At 43.4% G+C, this 24,416-nt stretch overlaps 1 protein-coding gene and 1 pseudogene across 1 annotated transcript; both read left to right on the plus strand.

Annotated features, from left to right (window-relative positions):
- Positions 1-1,902: 1,902 nt before the first annotated feature.
- LOC112845089 (GATA zinc finger domain-containing protein 14-like) lies at positions 1,903-4,755 on the plus strand (the record flags this gene model as incomplete). Its single annotated transcript, XM_025904649.1, has 2 exons — positions 1,903-2,145; positions 3,978-4,755. Coding segments are annotated over 2 exons (1,021 nt in total), but the record flags the coding sequence as incomplete, so codon positions are not given.
- A 2,745-nt stretch (positions 4,756-7,500) lies between these two features.
- Positions 7,501-24,416, plus strand: part of LOC112845090 (probable serine/threonine-protein kinase clkA) — a 31,873-nt pseudogene continuing 14,957 nt past the window's right edge.

Below are 24,416 nucleotides of genomic sequence, written 5' to 3' on the forward strand. Positions count from 1 at the left end.
CACCACTGCTACAACAACAACTACAACTGCAGCGACAACGACCACAGTTGCTCCAACAACACCACCACTGCTACAACAACAACACAACTACCGCTACAACAACTACAGCTGCTCAAACAACAACAACCACGACTTCACCAACAACAACAACCACAGTTGCTCCAACAACTACAACAACAGCTGCTCCACAACAACTACAACTGCTCCAACAACAACAACAACTGCCGCTACAACAACTACAGCTGCTCCAACAACAACAACCACGACTTCACCAACAACAACAACCACAGTTGCTCCAACAACTACAACAACAGCTGCTCCAACAACAACAACAACTGCTCCAACAACAACCACAGCTGCTCCTACAACAACCACCACTGCCCCAACAACAACCACAACTGCCCCAACAACAACTACAGCTGCTCCAACAACAACCACAGCTGCCCAAACAACTACCACAGCTGCAGCGACAACAACCACCACTGCCCCAACAACAACTACAACTGCCCCAACAACAACTACAGCTGCTCCAACAACAACCACAGCTGCCCAAACAACAACCACAACTGCCCCAACAACAACCACAACTGCTACAACAACAACAACAACTGCCGCTACAACAAACACAGTTGCTCCAACAACAACCACAACGGCTCCAACAACAACCACAACTGCTTCAACGACAACCACAACTGCCCAACAACAACCACTGCTGCAGCGACAACAACCACGACTGCCCCAACAACAACTACAACTGCCCCAACAACTACCACAGCTGCTCCTACAACAACCACCACTGCTCCAACAACAACAACAGCTGCCCAAACAACAACCACAACTGCCCCAACAACTACCACAGCTGCTCCTACAACAAGCACCACTGCTCCAACAACAACCACAGCTGCCCAAACAACAACCACAACTGCCCCAACAACTACCACAGCTGCTCCTACAACAACCACCACTGCTACAACAACAACTACAACTGCAGCGACAACGACCACAGTTGCTCCAACAACAACCACCACTGCTACAACAACAACAACAACGACCGCTACAACAACTACAGCTGCTCCAACAACAACAACCACGACTTCACCAACAACAACAAACACAGTTGCTCCAACAACTACACAACAACTGCCCCTACAACAACCACCACTGCCCCAACAACAACCACAACTGCCCCAACAACAACTACAGCTGCTCCAACAACAACCACAGCTACCCAAACAACAACCACAACTGCCCAAACAGCAACCACAACTGCCCCAACAACTACCACAGCTGCTCCTACAACAACAACAGCTGCCCCAACAACAACCACAACTGCCCAAACAACAACCACAACTGCCCCAACAACAACCACTGCTGCAGCGACAACAACTACCACTGCCCCAACAACAACTACAACTGCCCCAACAACTACCACAGCTGCTCCTACAACAACCACCACTGCTCCAACAACAACAACAGCTGCCCAAACAACAACCACAACTGCCCCAACAACTACCACAGCTGCTCCTACAACAAGCACCACTGCTCCAACAACAACCACAGCTGCCCAAACAACAACCACAACTGCCCCAACAACTACCACAGCTGCTCCTACAACAACCACCACTGCTACAACAACAACTACAACTGCAGCGACAACGACCACAGTTGCTCCAACAACAACCACCACTGCTACAACAACAACAACAACTACCGCTACAACAACTACAGCTGCTCCAACAACAACCACAGCTGCCCAAACAACAACCACAACTGCCCCCACAACAACCACAACTGCTCCAACAACAACCACAGCTGCCCAAACAACAACCACAACTGCCCCAACAACTACCACAGCTGCTCCTACAACAACCACCACTGCTACAACAACAACCACAACTGCAGCGACAACGACCACAGTTGCTCCAACAACAACCACAATTGCTCCAACATCAACCACAGCTTCACCAACAACTACCACCACTGCCCCAACAACAACTACAACTGCCCCAACAACTACCACAGCTGCTCTTACAACAACCACCACTGCTCCAACAACAACAACAACTGCCGCTACAACCACAGTTGGTCCAACAACAACCACAACGGCTCCAACAACAACCACAACTGCTCCAACGACAACCACGGGTGCCCAAACAACAACCACAGCTGCAGCGACAACCACCACAACTGCAGCGACAACAACTACAACTGCCCCAACAAGTACCACAGCTGCTCCTACAACAACCACAGCTGCCCAAACAACAACCACAACTGCCCCAACAACTACCACAGCTGCTCCTACAACAACCACCACTGCTACAACAACAACCACAACTGCAGCGACAACGACCACAGCTGCTCCTACAACAAGCACCACTGCTCCAACAACAACCACAGCTGCCCAAACAACAACCACAACCGCCCCAACAACTACCACAGCTGCTCCTACAACAACCACCACTGCTCCAACACAACAACAACTGCTGCTACAACAACTACAGCTGCTCCAACAACAACTACCACGACTTCACCAACAACAACAACCACAGTTGCTCCAACAACTACAACAACAGCTGCACCAACAACAACTACAACTGCTCCTACAACAACCACCACTGCCCCAACAACAACCACAACTGCCCCAACAACAACCACAGCTGCTGCAACAACAACCACAGCTGCCCAACCAACAACCACAACTGCCCCAACAACTACCACAGCTGCTCCTACAACAACCACCACTGCTACAACAACAACCACAACTGCAGCGACAACGACCACAGTTGCTCCAACAACAACCACAATTGCTCCAACATCAACCACAGCTTCACCAACAACTATCACCACTGCCCCAACAACAACTACAACTGCCCCAACAACTACCACAGCTGCTCCTACAACAACCACCACTGCTCCAACAACAACAACAACTGCCGCTACAACCACAGTTGCTCCAACAACAACCACAACGGCTCCAACAACAACCACAACTGCTCCAACGACAACCACGGGTGCCCAAACAACAACCACAGCTGCAGCGACAACCACCACAACTGCAGCGACAACAACTACAACTCCCCCAACAAGTACCACAGCTGCTCCTACAACAACCACAGCTGCCCAAACAACAACCACAACTGCCCCAACAACTACCACAGCTGCTCCTACAACAACCACCACTGCTACAACAACAACCACAACTGCAGCGACAACGACCACAGCTGCTCCTACAACAAGCACCACTGCTCCAACAACAACCACAGCTGCCCAAACAACAACCACAACCGCCCCAACAACTACCACAGCTGCTCCTACAACAACCACCACTGCTCCAACAACAACAACAACTGCTGCTACAACAACTACAGCTGCTCCAACAACAACTACCACGACTTCACCAACAACAACAACCACAGTTGCTCCAACAACTACAACAACAGCTGCACCAACAACAACTACAACTGCTCCTACAACAACCACCACTGCCCCAACAACAACCACAACTGCCCCAACAACAACCACAGCTGCTGCAACAACAACCACAGCTGCCCAAACAACAACCACAGCTTCACCAACAACAACCACAGCTTCACCAACAACTACCACCACTGCCCTAACAATAACTACAACTGCCGAAACAACTGCCACAGCTGCTCCTACAACAACCACCACTGCTCCAACAACAACAACAACTGCCACTACAACAACCACAGTTGCTCCAACAACAACCACAACGGCTCCAACAACAACCACAGCTTCACCAACAACAACCACAACTACAGCGACAACAACAACAGCTGCTCCAACAACAACCACAACTGCTCCAACAACAACCACTGCTGCAGCGACAACAACTACCACTGCCCCAACAACAACTACAACTGCTGCTACAACAACTACAGCTGCTCCAACAACAACAACCACGACTTCACCAACAACAACAACCACAGTTGCTCCAACAACTACAACAACAGCTACTCCAACAACAACTACAACTGCTCCAACAACAACCACAACTACCCAAACAGCAACCACAACTGCCCCAACAACTACCACAGCTGCTCCTACAACAACTACCACTGCCCCAACAACAACCACAACTGCCCCAACAACAACTACAGCTGCTCCAACAACAACCACAGCTGCCCAAACAACAACCACAGCTTCATCAACAACAACCACAGCTTCACCAACAACTACCACCACTGCCCTAACAATAACTACAACTGCCGAAACAACTGCCACAGCTGCTCCTACAACAACCACCACTGCTCCAACAACAACAACAACTGCCACTACAACAACCACAGTTGCTCCAACAACAACCACAACGGCTCCAACAACAACCACAGCTTCACCAACAACAACCACAACTGCAGCGACAACAACAACAGCTGCTCCAACAACAACCACAACTGCTCCAACGACAACCACAGCTGCTCCAACAACAACCACAGCTGCCACTACAACAACCACAGTTGCTCCAACAACAACCACAACGGCTCCAACAACAACCACAGCTTCACCAACAACAACCACAACTACAGCGACAACAACAACAGCTGCTCCAACAACAACCACAACTGCTCCAATGACAACCACAGCTGCCCAAACAACTACCACAACTGCCCCAACAACAACCACTGCTGCAGCGACAACAACCACCACTGCCCCAACAACAACTACAACTGCTCCAACAACAACCACAACTGCTCCAACGACAACCACAGCTGCTCCAACAACAACCACAGCTGCCAAAACAACAACCACAACTGCACCAACAACAACCACTGCTGCAGCGACAACAACCACCACTTCCCCAACAACAACTACAACTGCCCCAACAACTGCCACAGCTGCTCCTGCAACAACCACCACTGCTCCAACAACAACCACAGCTGCCCCAACAACAACCACAACTGCCCCAACAACTACCACAGCTGCTCCTACAACAACCACAACGGCTCCAACAACAACCATAACTGCTCCAACGAGAACCACAACTGACCCAACAACAACCACTGCTGCAGCGACAACAACCACCACTGCCCCAACAACAACTACAACTGCCCCAACAACAACCACCACTGCTCCAACAGCAACCACAGATGGCCAAACAACAACCACAACTGCCCCAACAACTACCACAGCTGATCATACAACAACCACCACTGCTACAACAACCACAACTGCATCGACAACGACCACAGTTGCTCCAACAACAACCACAGCTTCACCAACAACAAACACAGTTTCACCAACAATTACCCCCACTGCCCTAACAACAACTACAACTGCTCCAACAACTACCACAGAAGCTACTACAACAACCACCACTGCTCCAACAACAAAAACAACTGCCGCTACAACTACCACAGTTGCTTCAACAACAATCACAACGGCTCCAACAACAACCACGGGTGCCCAAACAACAACCACAGCTGCAGCGACAACCACCACAACTGCAGCGACAACAACTACAACTGCCCCAACAACTACCACAGCTGCTCCTGCAACAACCACCACTGCTCCAACAAAAACCACAGCTGCCCAAACAACAACCACAAATGCAGCGACAACGACCACAGTTGCTCCAACAACAACCACAACTGCTCCAACAACAACTACAACTGCCCCAACAACTACCACAGGTGCTCCTACGACAACCACCACTGCTCCAACAACAACAACAACTGCCGCTACAACAACCACAGTTGCTCCAACAACAACCACAACTGCTCCAACGACAACCACGGGTGCCCAAACAACAACCACAGCTGCAGCGACAACCACCACAACTGCAGCCACAACAACAACCACAACTGCTCCAACAACAAAAACCACAACTTCACCAACAACAACAGCCACAGTTGCTCCAACAACTACAACAGCTGCTCCAACAACAACTACAACTGCTCCAACAACAACCACAACTGTCCAATCAACAACCACCACTGCCCCAACAACTAACACAGCTGCTCCTACAACAACCACCACTGCTCCAACAACAACGACAGCTGCCCAAACAACAACCACAACTGCCCCAACAACAACCACAGCTGCTCCTACAACAACCACCACTGCTACAACAACAACCACAACTGCAGCGACAACGACCACAGTTGTTCCTACAACAACCACAGCTTCACCAACAACTACCACCACTGCCCTAACAACAACTACAACTGCCCCAACAACTACCACAGCTGCTCCTACAACAAGCACCACTGCTCCAACAACAACAACTGCCGCTACAACAACCACAGTTGCTCCAACAACAACCACAACGGCTCCAACAACAACCACAGCTTCACCACCAACAACAACAACTGCAGCGACAACCACAACTTCAGCGACAACAAAAACCACAACTGCTCCAACAACAACCACAGCTTCACTAACAACTACAACCACTGCCCTAACAACAACCACAGCTGCAGTGACAACCACCACAACTGCTCCAACAACAACAACCACAGTTGCTCCAACAACTACAACAACAGCTGCTCCAACAACAACTACAACTGCTCCAACAACAACCACAACTGCCCAAACAACGACCACAACTGCCCCAACAACTACCACAGCTGCTCCAACGACAACCACAACTGCCCAAACAACAACCACCACTGCTCCAACAACAACCACAGCTTCACCAACAACAACCAAAACTGCAGCGACAACAACAACAGCTGCTCCAACAACAACCACAACTGCTCCAACGACAACCACAACGGCTCCAACAACAACCACAATTGCCCCAACAACAACCACAGCTGCAGCGACAACCACCACAACTGCAGCAACAACAACTACAACTGCCCCAACTACCACAGTTGCTCCAACAACAACCACAACTGCTCCTACAACAACCACCACTGCTCCAACAACAACAACTGCCCCTACAACAACCACAGTTGCTCCAACAACAACCACAACTTCACCAACAACAACCACAGTTGCTCCAACAACTACAACAACAGCTCCAACAAAAACTACAACTGCTACTACAACAACCACCACTGCTCCAACAACAACCACAGCTGCCCAAACAACAACCACAACTGCAGCGACAACGTCCACAGTTGCTCCAACAACAACCACAGCTGCCCCAACTACAACGACAACAACTGCTCCAACGACAACCACAGCTGCTCCAACAACAACTACAACTGCTCCAACAACAACCACAACTGCCCAAACAACAACCACAACTGCCCCAACACCTACCACAGCTGCTCCTACAACAACCACCGCTGCTCCAACAACTACAACTGCCCCAACAACTACCACAGCTGCTCCAACAACAGCCACAGCTGCCCAAACAACAACCACAACTGCCCCAACAACTACCACAGTTGCTCCTACAACAACCACCACTGCTCCAACAACAACAACAACTGCCGCTACAACAACCACAGTTGCTCCAACAACAACCACAACGGCTCCAACAACAACCACAGCTTCACCACCAACAACCACAACTACAGCGAGAACAACAACCACAGTTGCTCCAACAACTACAACAACAGCTGCTCCAACAACAACTACAACTGCTCCAACAACAACCACAACTGCCCAAACAACAACCACAACTGCAGCGACAACAACTACAACTGCCCCAACAACTACCACAGTTGCTCCAACAACAACCACAACTGCTCCAACAACAACAACCACAACTTCACCAACAACAACCACAGTTGCTCCAACAACTACAAAAACAGCTGCTCCAGCAACAACTACAACTGCTCCAACAACTACCACCACTGCCCCGACAACAACTACAACTGCCCCAACAACTACCACAGCTGCTCCAACAACAACTACAACTGCTCCAACAACAACCACAACTGCTCATACAACAACCACCACTGCTCCAACAACAACCACCATTGCTCCAACAACAACCACAGTTGCTCCAACAACTACAACAACAGCTGCTCCAACAACTACAACTGCTCCAACAACAACCACACCTGCCCAAACAAAAACCACAACTGCCCAAACAACAACCACAACTGCTCCAACAACAACAACCACAACTGACCCAACAACAACCACAGCTTCACCAACAACAACCACAACTGCTCCAACGACAACCACGGGTGCCCAAACAACAACCAAAACTGCTCCAACAACAACCACAATTGCCCCAACAACTACCACAGCTGCAGCGACAACCACCTCAACTGCCCCAACAACAACAGCCACAGCTGCTCCAACAACTACCACAACTGCTCCAACAACAATAGCCACAGCTGCTCAAACAACAACCACAACGGCAGCGACAACAACCACAACTGCAGCGACAACTACCACAGTTGCTCAAACAACAACAACAACAACTGCTCCAACAACTACAACTGCTCCAACAACATCCACAGCTGCCCAAACAACAACCACAACTGCTCCAACAACAACCACAGCTTCACAAACAACAACCACAACTGCAGCGACAACAACCACAACTGCTCCAACTACAACCACGGGTGCCCAAACAACAACCACAACTGCTCCAACAACAACCACAACTGCTACAACAACAACAACTGCCGCTACAACAACCGCAGCTTCTCCAACAACAACTACCTCTGCTCCAACAACAACCAAAAGTGCCGCGACAACAACCACAACTGCTCCAACAACAACAACCACAACTGACCCAACAACAACCACAGCTTCACCAACAACAACCACAACTGCTCCAACGACAACCACGGGTGCCCAAACAACAACCAAAACTGCTCCAACAACAACCACAATTGCCCCAACAACTACCACAGCTGCAGCGACAACCACCTCAACTGCCCCAACAACAACAGCCACAGCTGCTCCAACAACTACCACAACTGCTCCAACAACAATAGCCACAGCTGCTCAAACAACAACCACAACGGCAGCGACAACAACCACAACTGCAGCGACAACTACCACAGTTGCTCAAACAACAACAACAACAACTGCTCCAACAACTACAACTGCTCCAACAACATCCACAGCTGCCCAAACAACAACCACAACTGCTCCAACAACAACCACAGCTTCACAAACAACAACCACAACTGCAGCGACAACAACCACAACTGCTCCAACTACAACCACGGGTGCCCAAACAACAACCACAACTGCTCCAACAACAACCACAACTGCTACAACAACAACAACTGCCGCTACAACAACCGCAGCTTCTCCAACAACAACTACCTCTGCTCCAACAACAACCAAAAGTGCCGCGACAACAACCACAGCTGCTCCAACAACAACCACAACTGCCGCGACAACAAAAACAGCTTCACCAACAACAAGCACGAGTGCAGTGACCACAGCCACAGCTCCCTCAACAACAATCACAACTGTTGCAACCACAACAAGCTCAACCACTACAACAACATCAGCAACTACCCCAACAACCACAACTACTCCAACAAGTACAACCATTACAACAACATCAGCAACTACCTCTACACCAACCACAACTAAACCAACAACAATAACAACAACAACCAGAAGTACTGCAACAACCACCTCCTCTGCCATGGTCAACAACATCAGCTTCCTTACAGTAGTTGTGGTTCTGATGTCACATGTACTCAGCACATATTTTTAACATTTCTTAAGTTCTCATCCTGCAAATGAATTAATAAACCAATGTACTTGTGAACATTTCAGATCTTTAATTAACCATATATTTATATTAACCATTTAAAGCATATTTTAATTCTTTTTTTATTGTGGCTTTATTCTTTTTTCTCTAACAGAGAAAAGTTAATTTAAACATGTTTTTTTCTTCCTATAGATGTTGTTTGTATGTATATCATCTAAACATGTGTGACCAGAGGATTGATAATATTGTAACGTCTGCAATCTCAACACTGATATTATCATTGTACTTTTCAAAACTATCATAAATAAAGTCTCTTTGCATTGATTAAAGAGTGTCCCCTTACTCTTTAAAGATGATAATAATTTCTCATAACAATAATTTCTCTACAATAGCCAGTGTTAATACTGAGTTATATTCAACTTTTTTTTATTTTGCTGCAAATCACAATAGTTCTCTCATCATGTTTCCTGTTGTAAATTAAAGACCCTGCAGTATTTGGAAGACAAAACAAGTAAACACAAACTATGGGAGAAAATCGAGTGACATGCTGCAGTGGTATATAAACACAGAGAGAGACAAATTAGTATGTAAGGATAAAAATGATGATATATTAAAGCAAACGTCTGAGTGATTCTGCATAATCCAGACTATATGACTGTGGTTTTATGGGGTCTGATATCTCTTTGTAATGTAAACAAACAACTTAAATATATAATTTGATTATTAAACTTGACAATGGTAATCTAACACAACAACTAACATTTGACACTCACATACAGCTGCTTTTACAACCACAGAGCTGCAGAAGAATGTGATGTAAGCAGAAACTTTGTGTTGAGCCCTTCTGAACACATAAGATTTTCTTGTCAGTATCTTGTGTTTGTTTCACTCACACACACACAATTTGTCTCTTTCATTCTTTGTGTTTGCACAAGATTTACAGCACTGTCCCTCAGCCCAAAACAGTGTTTCACACATTACATGACACTGAGAATAAGGGCTCAGTAGTAGGCGTTTCACTCCCACTGCGTCACATATGAACATTTGGTCGGGACCTGTTGTCATCACACTTTAATGCAACAGGTAACTGACACAGCTTTTCCCCTTAAATAAACGAGACCTTAAAGAAGACCAATACGAATCTTGCTGCAGGTACGAGAATTCTAATTAGAGGACTGAACCTGTTCACAGTCACAGCGGTAAAATGTAGCAGGTTACTTCTGAAAAATGTCACAGAGCATGTGTGAAACAGCACTGCAACAGTCAGTGTTGTTGGCTCTTTCAGGAGGACAAAAGCAGAGAGACACTTGCATTCAAGCTGTTTCTGCTCACACCTTTAACCAGGACGATATCTACCATTACTCCACCTGCACATATTTATCTGGATGCTAATGTTATCACATGTGGCTGGCTAATATAATATAACACTTTCTTTCACTGTAGTGGACAGCTTACAAGTAACGAGTTCTATTAAATTATAATGTAACTTCATATGTCTAAGACTTTAGACTGCAGTGTACATGTGGTACCAAAAGTTCAGTTGATCAAACACTTTCTCTTCACTACAGCTTCATGCAGCTCTCAGACACAGCTGCTCCAACCACAGCTGCTCCAACTACAGCTACTGTAACTACAACCACCTCTGCTGCAAAATGAGCTTCATCTCAGTAGCTGTGGTGCTGATATCACATGTACCTCATGAAGATTATTAATGTTGTTCAGCTCACATCGTGTAAGTGCAGCGATTAAAAACTGAAGGATGTGAAAATGTGAAATGTTTAAATGAGCTGAGTTATGTTAGTGTGTGATTCTGACAGAGATGGGTAGACAAGTTCATTTGGGTACATTTGATCTTCTTGAGATGATCTACGATGGGACAACTCAGACTGTATTCTCATTTTGATTAAAATTGTCAGAATATTAAATTCAGAACTAAGTATGTCATCAATCATTTATAATGAAGAATAACAAAGAATTCTAATATGATCAAAAGGGACTGTTATCTGTTGACATTTAAAAGTGTAATATATGAACAAAAGTTCCCTTACACATGTTTAGAGTTAGAAAGGTAGGTGGTGGAGTAGCTTCAGGGAACTCAGCCAGTATGTTCCAGGTTTGAGTGCATACATATACCGCCACTCTGGGTTTGTCCCATTGTCCCCACCCAGCTAGAGGTGGATGACATAGCTTGACAGGGAGGGGTCCAGATGAGAGGCACAACCCAGACTGGTTTGTCCAAATGCAGGTGCAGTGGTTTCATTCAGGCCAGATAAAACTGCATGTTCTTAAACTCAGGTACACGTGTAGCTCTTAATGCAGTCCAGTAAACCTGAAATATAAAGTCACCCCCTTTGTGGCTGATAAATCCCTGTTTTTCTTTCTTTGGATTCACTTCAGTGATTTTTTTGTTCAGCTGTCACACAGGTATGTAACATCTCAACATGAGGGTTAGCATAGCTACACTGCTCCTCACACATAACGGCCCAACTCACTTTTCTCTGCTGTTTCTTTTCCAATAAGTGTGTGGATGTATTTCTCACACCTCAGTAAACTGGGACGCATCATACTTATTTTCACATTATTTAATGTGAATTAAAGGATTCCACATTTATTTCTTGAGAAAAGTTCCATTACGTGATTCTTATATTTTTGTTTAAATAAGGCACCATACAGCTGGAATATTTAAATTGCACTTCAAGGAGCTTCAGACAGCTCATGCTTCATATACAATTTTTCTACTTATATGAGTCATGTTCTGTCATGTGCTTTTGCAGAGAACTTTATTCTCAAGCTTAGTCTTAGTTTGGGAAACAGTTTTGTTGGACGTCAGGTTCAGGGTCCAAGTCCAGCTGTAGCTTTGAATGATCCCCCTTTTTCCTTTTAACCATCACACTGCCTGACTGCTCCTCTCTTTATGTTTTATGCACGTAGAGTCTTCATCATGAGCTCAGCAGGTTTGCTGAAAACTGGTGTTGTGTGTTGGAACTCTGCTTTGGGTATATATTCTTTCTAATAATCTCTGTGGAATCAAGCACCAACATGACAGCTGTAGATCCTGGCAGTCCTGAAATCTCTACGTTGCGTCGTGGGACTGTAGATGTGACTTGTACTGACAGGCCTGAAATCTTGCAGGCAGAACAGTAACACTCACATGTCCATAAGCTGTCAGTCAATAGTCAGTGTGTGAGTCACTGAAATCTCAAACCTAATTTATTTTCAAAGCACATTTGAAAACAACACACATTAACCAAAGTGCTGTACAAAAAATAGAGCGGATAAAAATAGTAAATTATTACTGAAGCAGGTGTGTCGTTTCTTCTGTTGTGCTCTTCTTTGTCAACTGTCAGTCTCTATGATGTGAGAAATGCATAAAATGTTTGGTCGACTGTTTAGAAGCAACTGTAACAGTGTCACCTGTCCTCAGTCATATGACAGCCTGTCGTTGGCTCTGATGTGCAGTACAAACACACAGGCATTGTTCTGTATCATTGTTGTGCTGGTCTTCACATTCTGTGCTCCAGACAGCTCACTGTTCTCACACAAACCGTCAAAATGCAGCAGGAGAGTAATCCTTTCACTTTGACCACATTCAAAAGACATTTTAGTTTTCCCAGCTTTACAACATAACCTGAGTCCTCATGCATATCAGATCATAAGTCATTTGCTAGCCTACATAAATGATATTTGTCTGATTTAAACACGAGTCTCTTTGACATCCAAACACAGCCAGCTGTGTCAGTGAGTACAGTAGCTCAGGGCATGAAGGGAAGGCTCAATATTCTCAGAGACAGAATATTATTTGTCAGATTTTAAACTGTTTGGATAAATAATCCGTCTACATGAAAAATGTCAAACTGAACATAGTGTGAAAACTTTTAATTACAGCCTCAGTGTAACTTTGTTATTCATGGACAGCAACAAAACAATCAAGTAAGGATGCTCAGAACTTAGATTTGCAAAGCAGTCTCAGTTATTGTGAAGACTAGAAAAGCTCTATATAAAAACAACTGAAAGATTAATATTAAAATAATAATATTGCTGACACCAAATAGATCTGTGACAGCTTTACTTAGCAAATCTGAATTGACAATAAAGTTTTTCTTCCTGTTGGCAACCGTCCACCTCACCTTATTTGTGGCTCCAGGTGCACTTAATCTCTCTGCAGTTGAAACTAAATGGTAGATGGACTGATTCTTATCCGGTCTTTCAGTGATGAATCCTGCTTCCGGGCCCAAACTCTCTGCGTTTAATAAGACTTTTGTGTTTTTAACATGTTTTAATGCTTTGTAGCTTGTTCTATTTAATCTCAACAAGCTCCTAAAAACAGTCAGTGATCACTGTCGGCCTCTCTCGGGTTTTATTACCGCTAATCATTTTAAAGCTCAGTTTTTAAAACCTTACGATGTAACTACAGCCCAGCCCTTGCAGCAGTATATTAATGACTAACCTGGTATTGTGGATGGATTATCTCAGTTGTTCTCCTGACTGACGTTTGGTCCGTTTCCAGCATCCTGCCATGCGATTGCATTTGTCCCTAACCATCGGGAACCCTCACGTTAACTTTTATCTAGGGGAAAAAAGTTAGCGTTCATCCTCCAGCTTCGCTGTTCATGTTATGCTAACATAGCTGTGTCGCTAGCGATCAAGTAGCACATCATTATATACCAGCTAGCCCAACTTCAGTAACCCTACAAACGTCACTGCTGTTTACTTTCCTGTCTTCATTTATTTTGGAAGTGATAGCAGAGCTGTACATCTTAATTTGTTTCAGAAATCTCTCAGTCAGAACATGCTATATGTTTAGATGGAAACTAGCAAGCTAACTTCTTGCTAACTTCTAACTCTGTTAAATTTCATAAATTCTGTTTTCATGGATGCCTGGATATTAAACTTAATTGTTACACCTGGTAAAGCAGCAACACTGATCATTTTATTACAGATGAAAGGATTTAGACAGTTTGTAACTCTCAGTGATGCCGCAGTGATCGTGTGACTTAGGGACCTGCAGCAGAGTTTTGGCCCAGGCACGGCTAATGACGTCAGACTTAAAGACCGGATATAGCGCTTTTCTACTCTCCTGGAGTACTCAAAGCAGTCTATACAACGTGCCACATTCACCCATTCTCTCAAGCACTTTGTCTGAATTAAGTGCTTTATAACTACATTCACACGCTGATGGATGCAACAGAGAGCAACTTGCTGTTAATATCTTGCCAAAGGATACTTGACATGCAGACTGGGGGAGTCAGATATCAAACCACCGACCTTCTGATCAGTAGGTGACCTGCTCTACCTGAGATACAGCCACCCGAGTCAGCCATGACACTTTTACCACCCAACCTTGAAGTGAAATCTGCATTCAGGTAGCCTAATGTACTCTGATTTAAAACTTCAGCACCACGTAGTCTGTGAGTGGTGGAGCCAGAACTCTGTCAGATGGACTCGAAACTCCACAACACATTTCATGTGCAAATGTTGAACCCATTGTAAATTGGACCTTGGTAACATTCAGCTTATCATTTTACACTAATAATTAATTGTCCAAAACTCCAGATAGGTGATAGTTTAAGATTTTGTTACAATTGTGCCTGTGCTTTGAGCCAACACCTGTTTAGCCATACTGCCATACCACTATCATTTTTATTCAGCAGTGAGCTAATCATTCCACTTTCATTAGTTCATCATTTCAGTCGGCAGCAAATGATTTTAAACATTTATTCCATTTTTGACCTTTACTCTCACGAGCTGGGATGGCTTGTGTGATTGTTGTGCTTTGATTTCCCTTTTTTGGGGCAGGCAGGCGGGGCGGTTTTCCTCAGGACTCCCCAATTTAATTTCCAATAAAACTGATTCATGTTTGTGGCTGTGATGTGACAAAATGTGGAAAAGTTCAAGGGGGCCAAATACTTTTGCAAGCCACTGTATATAATGACTGCTATGAATATTGCACAGAGCAGCAGCTGCTGGTGTCAGTGATCAGATCCAGGAACACTGTTAACAAAAGCATGTAGATTCTTTTTTATTCTCCTGGTAAATACCAACAAGCTGATTGAAAGCACAGTCTATTACAGTCCATTGCATGTCTGATGATGCATTTAAACAGCAACACACCCAATGCACAGAAATGTTCTGCACTTTGTGTGGTGACTCTTCATTCACTGGGCTCTTTTGTTCTGTCTGTACTATTATCTGTTTATAGCTCCAGGGAATTAAAGTTGTTTACCACGGTACTTTCCATGATGAAAACATCTATTATTAATGTGCTGTTTACTGTCAGGAGGATGCTGCAGGATGTACGCTCTCCATGGTTGTCTTCGTACTTACATTGAAGGTTATTTTACAGCGTTTTTCTTCTGCTTATCCAGCCTAAGCCGAAAGCCCAGACCTCTCTCTAGCCTTTCTCTCGGTGCCGATTTCTCCAGTGTGTCCAGGGTCTTCCCTGGGGCCTCCTTCCGGTGGGAGGTACACGGAACACCTCACCCAGGAGGAGACCAGGCGGCATCCTAGTCAGATGCCCGAACCATCTCAACTGGCTCCTTTCGATGTGGTAGAGGAAAGGCTCTACTCTGAGCCCCTCCCGGATGGCCAAACTCCTCTACCCTATCTCTAAATGAGAGGCCAGCCATGCTTGGTCACTACCCACAGTTTGGTCACTACCCACATTTCATGACCAAAGGTGACGTCAGCACCTCAGGACACCCCGAGAAACATGGTCAAATGCCTTCTTTGAGGCCACAAAACACATGTAGACTTGTTAGGCAAACTCTGATGCACACTAGAGTATCCTCGAGAAAGTGAAGAACTGGTTCGGTGTTCCAGTGAACGAAAACTGCTTTGTTCCCCCTGTATCCAAGGAAATTAGTAATCATAATAATAAAACATAATTTGAATCGTGATTGTGAATCAGTAGAGTAAATATTATAGATATTACAGACTATCATGTATAAACTGAAGAATAAATAGCAAATGAGTCAGACCTAGTTTAACAGACTCCTTCAACATCTGTCCCAGCAGCTAAAACAGAAGAAAGAGAAAGTCAGAAAAGCTGCTGAAAGTTGTATATCTGAATGACATGAATATGGAAATGAAACTAAAACCTGTTCTAGTGGTAAACACAAGGTAAGTCTGGAAATACTACTGACATGCACATTTACAACACCACTTATAACTAAACATTAAGGCACGAGACACAGAGAAAATTTTGAGTTACAGTTTAAGTCAAAATAATACGAGCTCAAATATGTGACTTTACTGGACAGCTTTATTTTTTAAATCACTGAAATACTCAAAATAAATTTGCTTTGCAGGAAATCTTTGTTGACGGTTGATTCATTGTGTGCAGCAGCTGCTGGACTCACTGCAATCATCACTTTTAATGATTTAACAATGATTCTAAACTGTAATCAGACAAATTGAATCTGTGTACATCAACTCCAGTGGGCATGCTTCCAAGACAGTCTTTGAGTTCCAGCCTTCTTTCTTTGAGTTAACATAAAACTACAAATTGGAGGTCTAATTATCTTTTAATAAACATGTTATAATTGTAGATGACTCAGTTTATTAATTAAAAGAACAATGATGGTTTGTATCTACTCCAGCCTCCACTCAGTGTTCAGTGTGTGCAGGTGGTTTTAATAAAAGGTGTTCCAGTTAGTGAGGTAAGTTCTTACTGTGACACCGACAATACAAACCATTGGCATCAACATGAAATCCAGACCTGAAAAGTAATTTCATGTAAGCTAGAGTTCATTTGAAAAAAAAAAAAAAACTAAATAAATGCATTTAGTGCGTGCTTCATACTGTCAGTTCTACACATGATCCATACATTGCTTGCAACGTCAACTTTCTGTTTCACACTTGGATGCAGAATGCTCCCGCTGTGTGCTCAGGGTCACTTTTCCACAGAGCCCACGGTTCCCAAAGTGGGCAGAGCCAATGCAGGGAGAGCGCAGTATGAATAAAAAAAGAATGCTAGGACGCTGCAAGCCTAATGGACAGGTTTTTGATGGGGGTCCCACACAAACGGAAAGCAGAAGATGAAGCATTGCCAAAAATACTTCCCACCCAACTTCTATTTTTTGAAAAATGTATTGATAGCAATGTTGAATATTGTCACACAATTAAAAAAAAATACACATAAAATAATTACACCATAAAAATGGTGACAGGGGATTTCTAAAAATCACCCCGCAGTTCTTCAGCTAAGACACCTGAGTTAGAAAACACAAACACTGCAGCTGTCTTTCACTCGCGAGGGCAGTCATGGACGCAAGACCTGCATCTCATCACTGTCTGCGTGCTTTATTTATACTTGTCTGTGTGTCTGTGTGTGTGTCTGTGTGTGTGTGTGTGTGTGTGTGTGTGTACAAATATAACAGCGTCACTCAGAGCAGTGGGTTTTTCCCTTTTCTACATCTGAATGTTCTCTGAAAACAGGAAGCGGTTAGTAGCTGAATAAGTTCATCATCACAAGAGTTATTAGGTGAAAAGTCACGCAGACATGTGGTTTGCTTAGTGATCCAAAAAAGAGCACATTTCATGTAGCTGATCACATTATGTACAATTTTCTTTTAACAAATGGTTTGTTCTTCTGTTATGTAAAAGCGGTATTTTATTTTATTGTAATTTATTGCAGTTTACTTTTATCTGTTTAAAAGATTTGAGTTTGAAAACAAAATATGGGTGTGTGTGGTTGGAGGATGTGATATGTGTGTGTGTGTGGGGGGGGGGGGGGGGGGGGGGGGCACCAAGACTTTCTTGAAAAACAAACGGGGACCTAGCAAAACAAGTCTGGGAACCACTGTGCTAATTGGACAGTTGCATGCAATCATATAATCCATGGTGGCTAGATTTCAATTCAGTTCAATTTTATGTATATAGTAAAAAACCTTAACAATCATGTCTCACTATGACCAATTGCTTTGGCAACAGTGGGAAGAAATAACTAATGATTAAATGCAGAGAGCTCAGGGAGGGGCGGGGCCATCTGCCACGACAGGTTTGGGTGAGTAGGGGAAGACAGGATAGAAGATATGCTGTGGAAGAGAGACAGAGATATATGCTGTGGTGGAATTAAGGCACGACGATACCACAGATCTGTGTTCTGAGCTATCTTTATTGACCTTTGTCACACCACCACAACAACGACCAACCCCTGAGTCCCCGTTTTAACACGGCTGGCGTGATTGCGGATGCCGTCCAGGTGCGTGCGCACGGCACCGCAGACCACACCCCACCACATATGCTTTAGCAAAAAGGAATTTTAGACTTTAACAAAGAGGTTTCCTCAAATGAGCAACAAATCACCCTGTAATAAAATAAAACTATGCTAGATAAAGATCCATTAAAATTATTGTCTTGTAATAACTGTCTGTTTTGAATTTAAAACACATATATGAGGTTAATAATGGCACCATATTCAGTGCGGTGTCAGATCAGAGTGTCACTGTGTTTACAGTTTAATAAAGAAAATGTTTTTATCAGATATGATACAGCTCATCATATCTGATAATGTGCCATAAAACAAAGTGCAACCCGGGACTCTTACTTGTAATGAAACGTTGACATCTTGGAAGCAGCAGCATCTCCCACCAGTGATTACAGAAACTTTTGCTGATAAAACGTCTGGACACGCCTGCAGTACAGGACTCCACCAGTTGAAGATCTGAGGACTTTTTTTTTAGAAGATGTTGTTGACAGATCATCAGTATTAAACCATTATGTCTCAATCATACTTTAGAAACACCTAATGACAGAAATAGCTGATTAAAGGTCAGATAGGACAGGTTTCATGGTGTCGTAGCTGCCAGTGACGTGTCCCTTCTGTTTGACGGATATGTGGCATTCCTCAGTGAAGACTCAACCACCTCCTAAGCCTCCAGAAAAATGATTGCAGTTGTTTGTTGACTTCAATGCACAAAACAATCAATTCTAATTCTCAGCGCCTGTTAATGCACAACAGGCTAAGCTATGAGGTGCGGCTGAAAGTTTATGCAACGAGAGGCAGCTTCAATAACCACACCTTATATGACTGAGCGTGTGTCAGGATCAAACTTGCTCAGCTATATTTTCTAAACTTTCGAATTATTTAATACGAGCATAACCCACACTGTATATATAAAATCCCTTTTTTTCTTGAATATGTATATAGCGCCAAAGAACTACGTACCTTCTCCCCCACAGGAGTTGCTATTATTCTCATTGTACATGTGTATAGTGACATTAAAAGGCATTCTAGTCTATTCTTTTTTAAACTTTCTATACCTGTCTTCATCCCTGTATCTCCACAGAATTTAGAAAAAAGCTCCATGTGTTGGAATAACTTCGGACTAATTTAGGGGCGATCGTGGCTCAAGACTTGGGTGTTCGTCTTGTAATCGTAAGGTTGCCGGTTCGAGCCCCGGCTCGGACAGTCTCGGTCGTTGTGTCCTTGGGCAAGACACTTCACCTACCGCCTACTGGTGTTGGCCAGAGGGGCTGATGGCGCGATATGGCAGCCTCGCCTCTGTCAGTCTGCCCCAGGGCAGCTGTGGCTACAACAGTAGCTGCCTCCACCAGTGAGTGAATGTGAGAGTGAATGAATAGTGGTATTGTAAAGTGCTTTGAGGGGTCCCGAAAAGTGCTATATAAATGCAATCCATTATTATTTAATGATCAAATCATAAAATTAACTTGCAACAAAAAGAGAGTTTGAGGTATTATCTATCTATCTATCTATCCATCCATCCATCCATCTATATATATATATATTAGAGATGGCACGATACCACTTTTTTATGTCCGATACCGATACCGATATCATAAATTTGGATATCTGCCGATACCGATATGAATCCGATATAGTGTGTTTTTTAATCAATGAAACTGTTTTTTAATATCTTGCTGCATTTTGTATAAGTTCATACTCAAGTTTAAATAAACAGCAACACTAAAGCTATTCTGTTATACCTGTATGTAAAAAATACACTGCACCCGAAATATTTCATAGTTCAGCAACACTGATCAATCTAATAAACTTAAACCTGCTCCATCCTCCCTATTCTGGTATTTTAAAAAGTACTTAGCAGAAATATTAAGCAACCTAACTAATAGGGTTTCAAACTCCCAGCAAAAATAAATAGGGAACCACCCCCCACCCTCCACCTCATGATGCTTAATCGACGTAATCAACTTTAATTTGATGCAGTGTGAAAAGAAAATGCACAGAAATCAATTATTTTTCAAGAATAATTAAATAGATTCAACATCTTTCTTCAACAGAATTGCAGACTGCACAGATGGTACCTTCCCAAAGGAAAAAGTACTATAGCTTACTAGGGTATATTAGACTTAACAGTTACTATATACAGTAATGGACTTCTATATATTTTACATCAGATTAAAACTTTGGGTGTAAGATTCAGATAATTATTTATTAAAAGCTAGACATTTTAAATGAGAATAAGAAAGAAAAGTACAGTTAAGCCCATAATTATTCATACCCCTGACAAATTTTGACTTAAAGTTACTTTTGTTCAACAAGCAAGTTCTTTTTTGAGCAGAAATGACACAGGTGTCTCCCAAAAGATAATAAGACGATGTACAAGAGGCATCATTGTGGAAAAAAATATTTCTCAGGTTTTATTTATATTTTAGCAAAAAGTATCATGTCCAGAATTATTCATACCCTTCTCAATAATCAATAGAAAAGCCTTTATTGGCTATTACAGCAATCAAACGCTTCCTATAATTGCAGACCCGCTTTTTGCATGTCTCCACAGGCATTTTTGCCCATTCATCTTTAGCAATGAGCTCCAAATCTTTCAGGTTGGAGGGTCTTCTTGCCATCACCCTGATCTTTAGCTCCCTCCACAGATTCTCAATTGGATTCAAGTCAGGACTCTGGCTAGGCCACTGCAAAACGTTAATGTTGTTGTCTACTAACCATTTCTTCACCACGTTTGCTATATGCTTTGGGTCATTGTCGTGCTAAAATGTCCACTGGTTCCCAAGGCCAAGTTTTTCTGCAGACTGCCTGATGTTGTTGTTGAGAATCTTCATGTATTGCTCTTTTTTCATGGTGCTGTTTACTGTGATTAGGTTCCCTGGTCCATTGGCTAAAAAACACCCCCACAGCATTAGGTTCCCACCACCATGTTTGACAGTGGGGATGGTGTTCTTTGGGTTGAAGGCTTCTCCATTTTTATGCCAAATGAAGGCAACATCATTGTGACCAAATAATTCAATTTTTGTTTCATCTGACCATAACACTGAAGACCAGAAATCTTCTTCTTTGTCCAGATGAGCATTTGCAAAGGCCAAACGAGCTTTTGTGTGCCTTATCTGGAGAAGTGGCGTTTTCCTTGGTCTGCATCCGTGGAACCCAACAGTGTCCGTTGGACTGTCTGCCTTGAGACATTGCTACCAGCAGAGCCCAGATTCACCAGAATGGCCTTGGTGGTGATCCTTGGATTCTTTTTCACCTCTCTCACTATTCTCCTGGCCAACACAGGTTTCACTTTTGGCTTCCGACAACGTCCTCTGAGATTTTCCACAGTGCGGAACATCTTGTATTTTTTAATAATACTTTGCACTGTAGCCACTGGAACTTGAAAACATTTGGATATGGCCTTGTAGCCCATTCCTCACTTGTGAGCAGCCACAATGCACAGCTGCAGGTCCTCACTGAGTTCCTTTGTCTTAGCCATGAATGTCCACAGACCACCTGCAGAGAGCTGCTGTTTTTCACCTGTTGAGTTGATTAAAACAGCTATTTCCAATTAATCAGGGTAATTAGGATGCTTTAGAACAGCTTTGACTATTTGGAATGGTATGGAACTTTGGATTTTCCCAGAGACTGTGACAGTTTGTAAAGGGTATGAATAATTCTGGACATGATACTTTTTGCTCAAATGTAAATAAAAGCTGAGAAATATTTTTTTTCCACAATGATGCGTCTTGTACATCATCTTATTATCTTTTGGGAGACGCCTGTGTCATTTCCAGTCAAAAAATAACTTGCTAGTTGAATAAAAGTAACTTTAAGTCAAAATTTGGCAGGGGTATGAATAATTATGGGCTTAACTGTATGTCTTTGTGCCCCCTTTTCCCTGTTCATGCCCTATCGGCCCCCCTGGCTAAACTTTGCTAGATCCGCCCCTGCACAGTTACCAGCCGTCAGCTACATAGAAAAGGATCCTGGTGTAGAAAGTAATATTAAATAAATTCTAACAACAGCTTATCAAGCTTAAACGTGCTGCTGTTGTTCAGCCGCTGGTTTCCTCTTTCTGGTGCAAAGTGGGCCAAAAACAAAGAAGAGAGACGGACTCGCAACAGAAAAGCCGATCAGCTGATCATTAATCAGTTTCATGAAGTAGCAGCAGGAGAGAGAGAAAGAGGCAGTCGCTCCATATATCGGTTGTTAAGCTTAACGTGGGAATGCTTTACAAACATTCACAGATGAACTTACACACTTGCTTTACTTCTCTCTGGGATAACTTTCTTGGAGATGAAATGCTGGTTTGGTAGCGAGGCTACAAATGCACACAGCCGCTCTATCACGTGATGCATACTGCTCCGACGTGCTACGGTTATGAGCCGAGTTACGCCGTGAGGTGCTTTTTTGACATTTAATGGATCGGATTACATTTTTTATTTCTCGCCGATACCGATACGTAATATCGGATCGGTCCATCTCTAATATATATAATATGTAACCCACTCCTGGGTAAGTACACCTCACTCTAGGTTCGGGGAGGAGCTGGACACGAGTGCGATTAATCAGAATACACAGAAATTTCAGTACACTGTGACTTTAGTTTCAACAGTAACAGTTTCACAACAGTTTCACAGCAAAACAACAACTAGGGCCCTGTTGTGGCCATTTTTGTTGAATGTTTATAAAATGCAATTTGTATTCATTTTAGTTTTTTCTTTAAGGTTGTAAGAATATACTGACCTAGTTTTGTTATGTAAATTTGTAATTAATTGTTGGAAAAGTTTTTGGAAAGTGATTGGTTTATTAGCTTATGGGCCCTCCCATTAATCAATGGATTAAGAGCACCCTGGAGGAGTGTGGTAAAGATGTTTTTTGTTTGCCAAATGTCAGATGGGAGGACGGGAGGGTTAGAAAATGATTTTTTGACCACTTTTGAAGTTGTTAAAGCAAATTAAGTTCACTTTTGCTTAATTTTAAGTTGTAAGAAGTTATTTGGCTGACTTTTGTTTATAATTTTCCACGAAATAAATGCCATATGATTTTTAAACAATGGAGTCAGAAGTGCGTTCCCAAAACAAACCTCCCGTTGCCACCCACGGCCTTTTCTTGGACTTTTTTGGTGTTTGGAACATAAAAGGCCGTGACATTTAATTCGAAAAATCATTTGACTCGCTTGGATGTCAACTTGGAAGCTGGGAAAACTTGCAAGACTGGACTTGGAAGATTGGATCTTCGCAGAATGGACTGAAAAAATGACGCAGAGTTCGTGAGTAAATCCGAAACTTTGTTTGGATGAGCCGAGACGCTGCGCTGCAACATGAAACATTTGTATTAAACAATCATCTTTTGGACCTTGTGAAACGAATTTTCTGGTTAAAATGGAGGAACAAGAAAGAGAGCTTTTTAATTTAATTAAAAAACGCAGAGCGAAGCTTGGCGTTCTAACAAAAAACCAAAATGACATTAATGCTCTCATTGATGCTGGAGAATCAAAAGCCTCCATAGATGAACACATGAAAACATTTAATGATTATTTGGGAGAGTTTATGGACTTACAGACTTCAGTTCAAAAATTGCTGAATGATGATGAAAAGGAAACCGATCACAGCAACT

Source organism: Oreochromis niloticus, unplaced genomic scaffold (assembly GCF_001858045.2).
Source record: "Oreochromis niloticus isolate F11D_XX unplaced genomic scaffold, O_niloticus_UMD_NMBU tig00002999_pilon, whole genome shotgun sequence".
NCBI classification, from domain to species: domain Eukaryota; kingdom Metazoa; phylum Chordata; class Actinopteri; order Cichliformes; family Cichlidae; genus Oreochromis; species Oreochromis niloticus.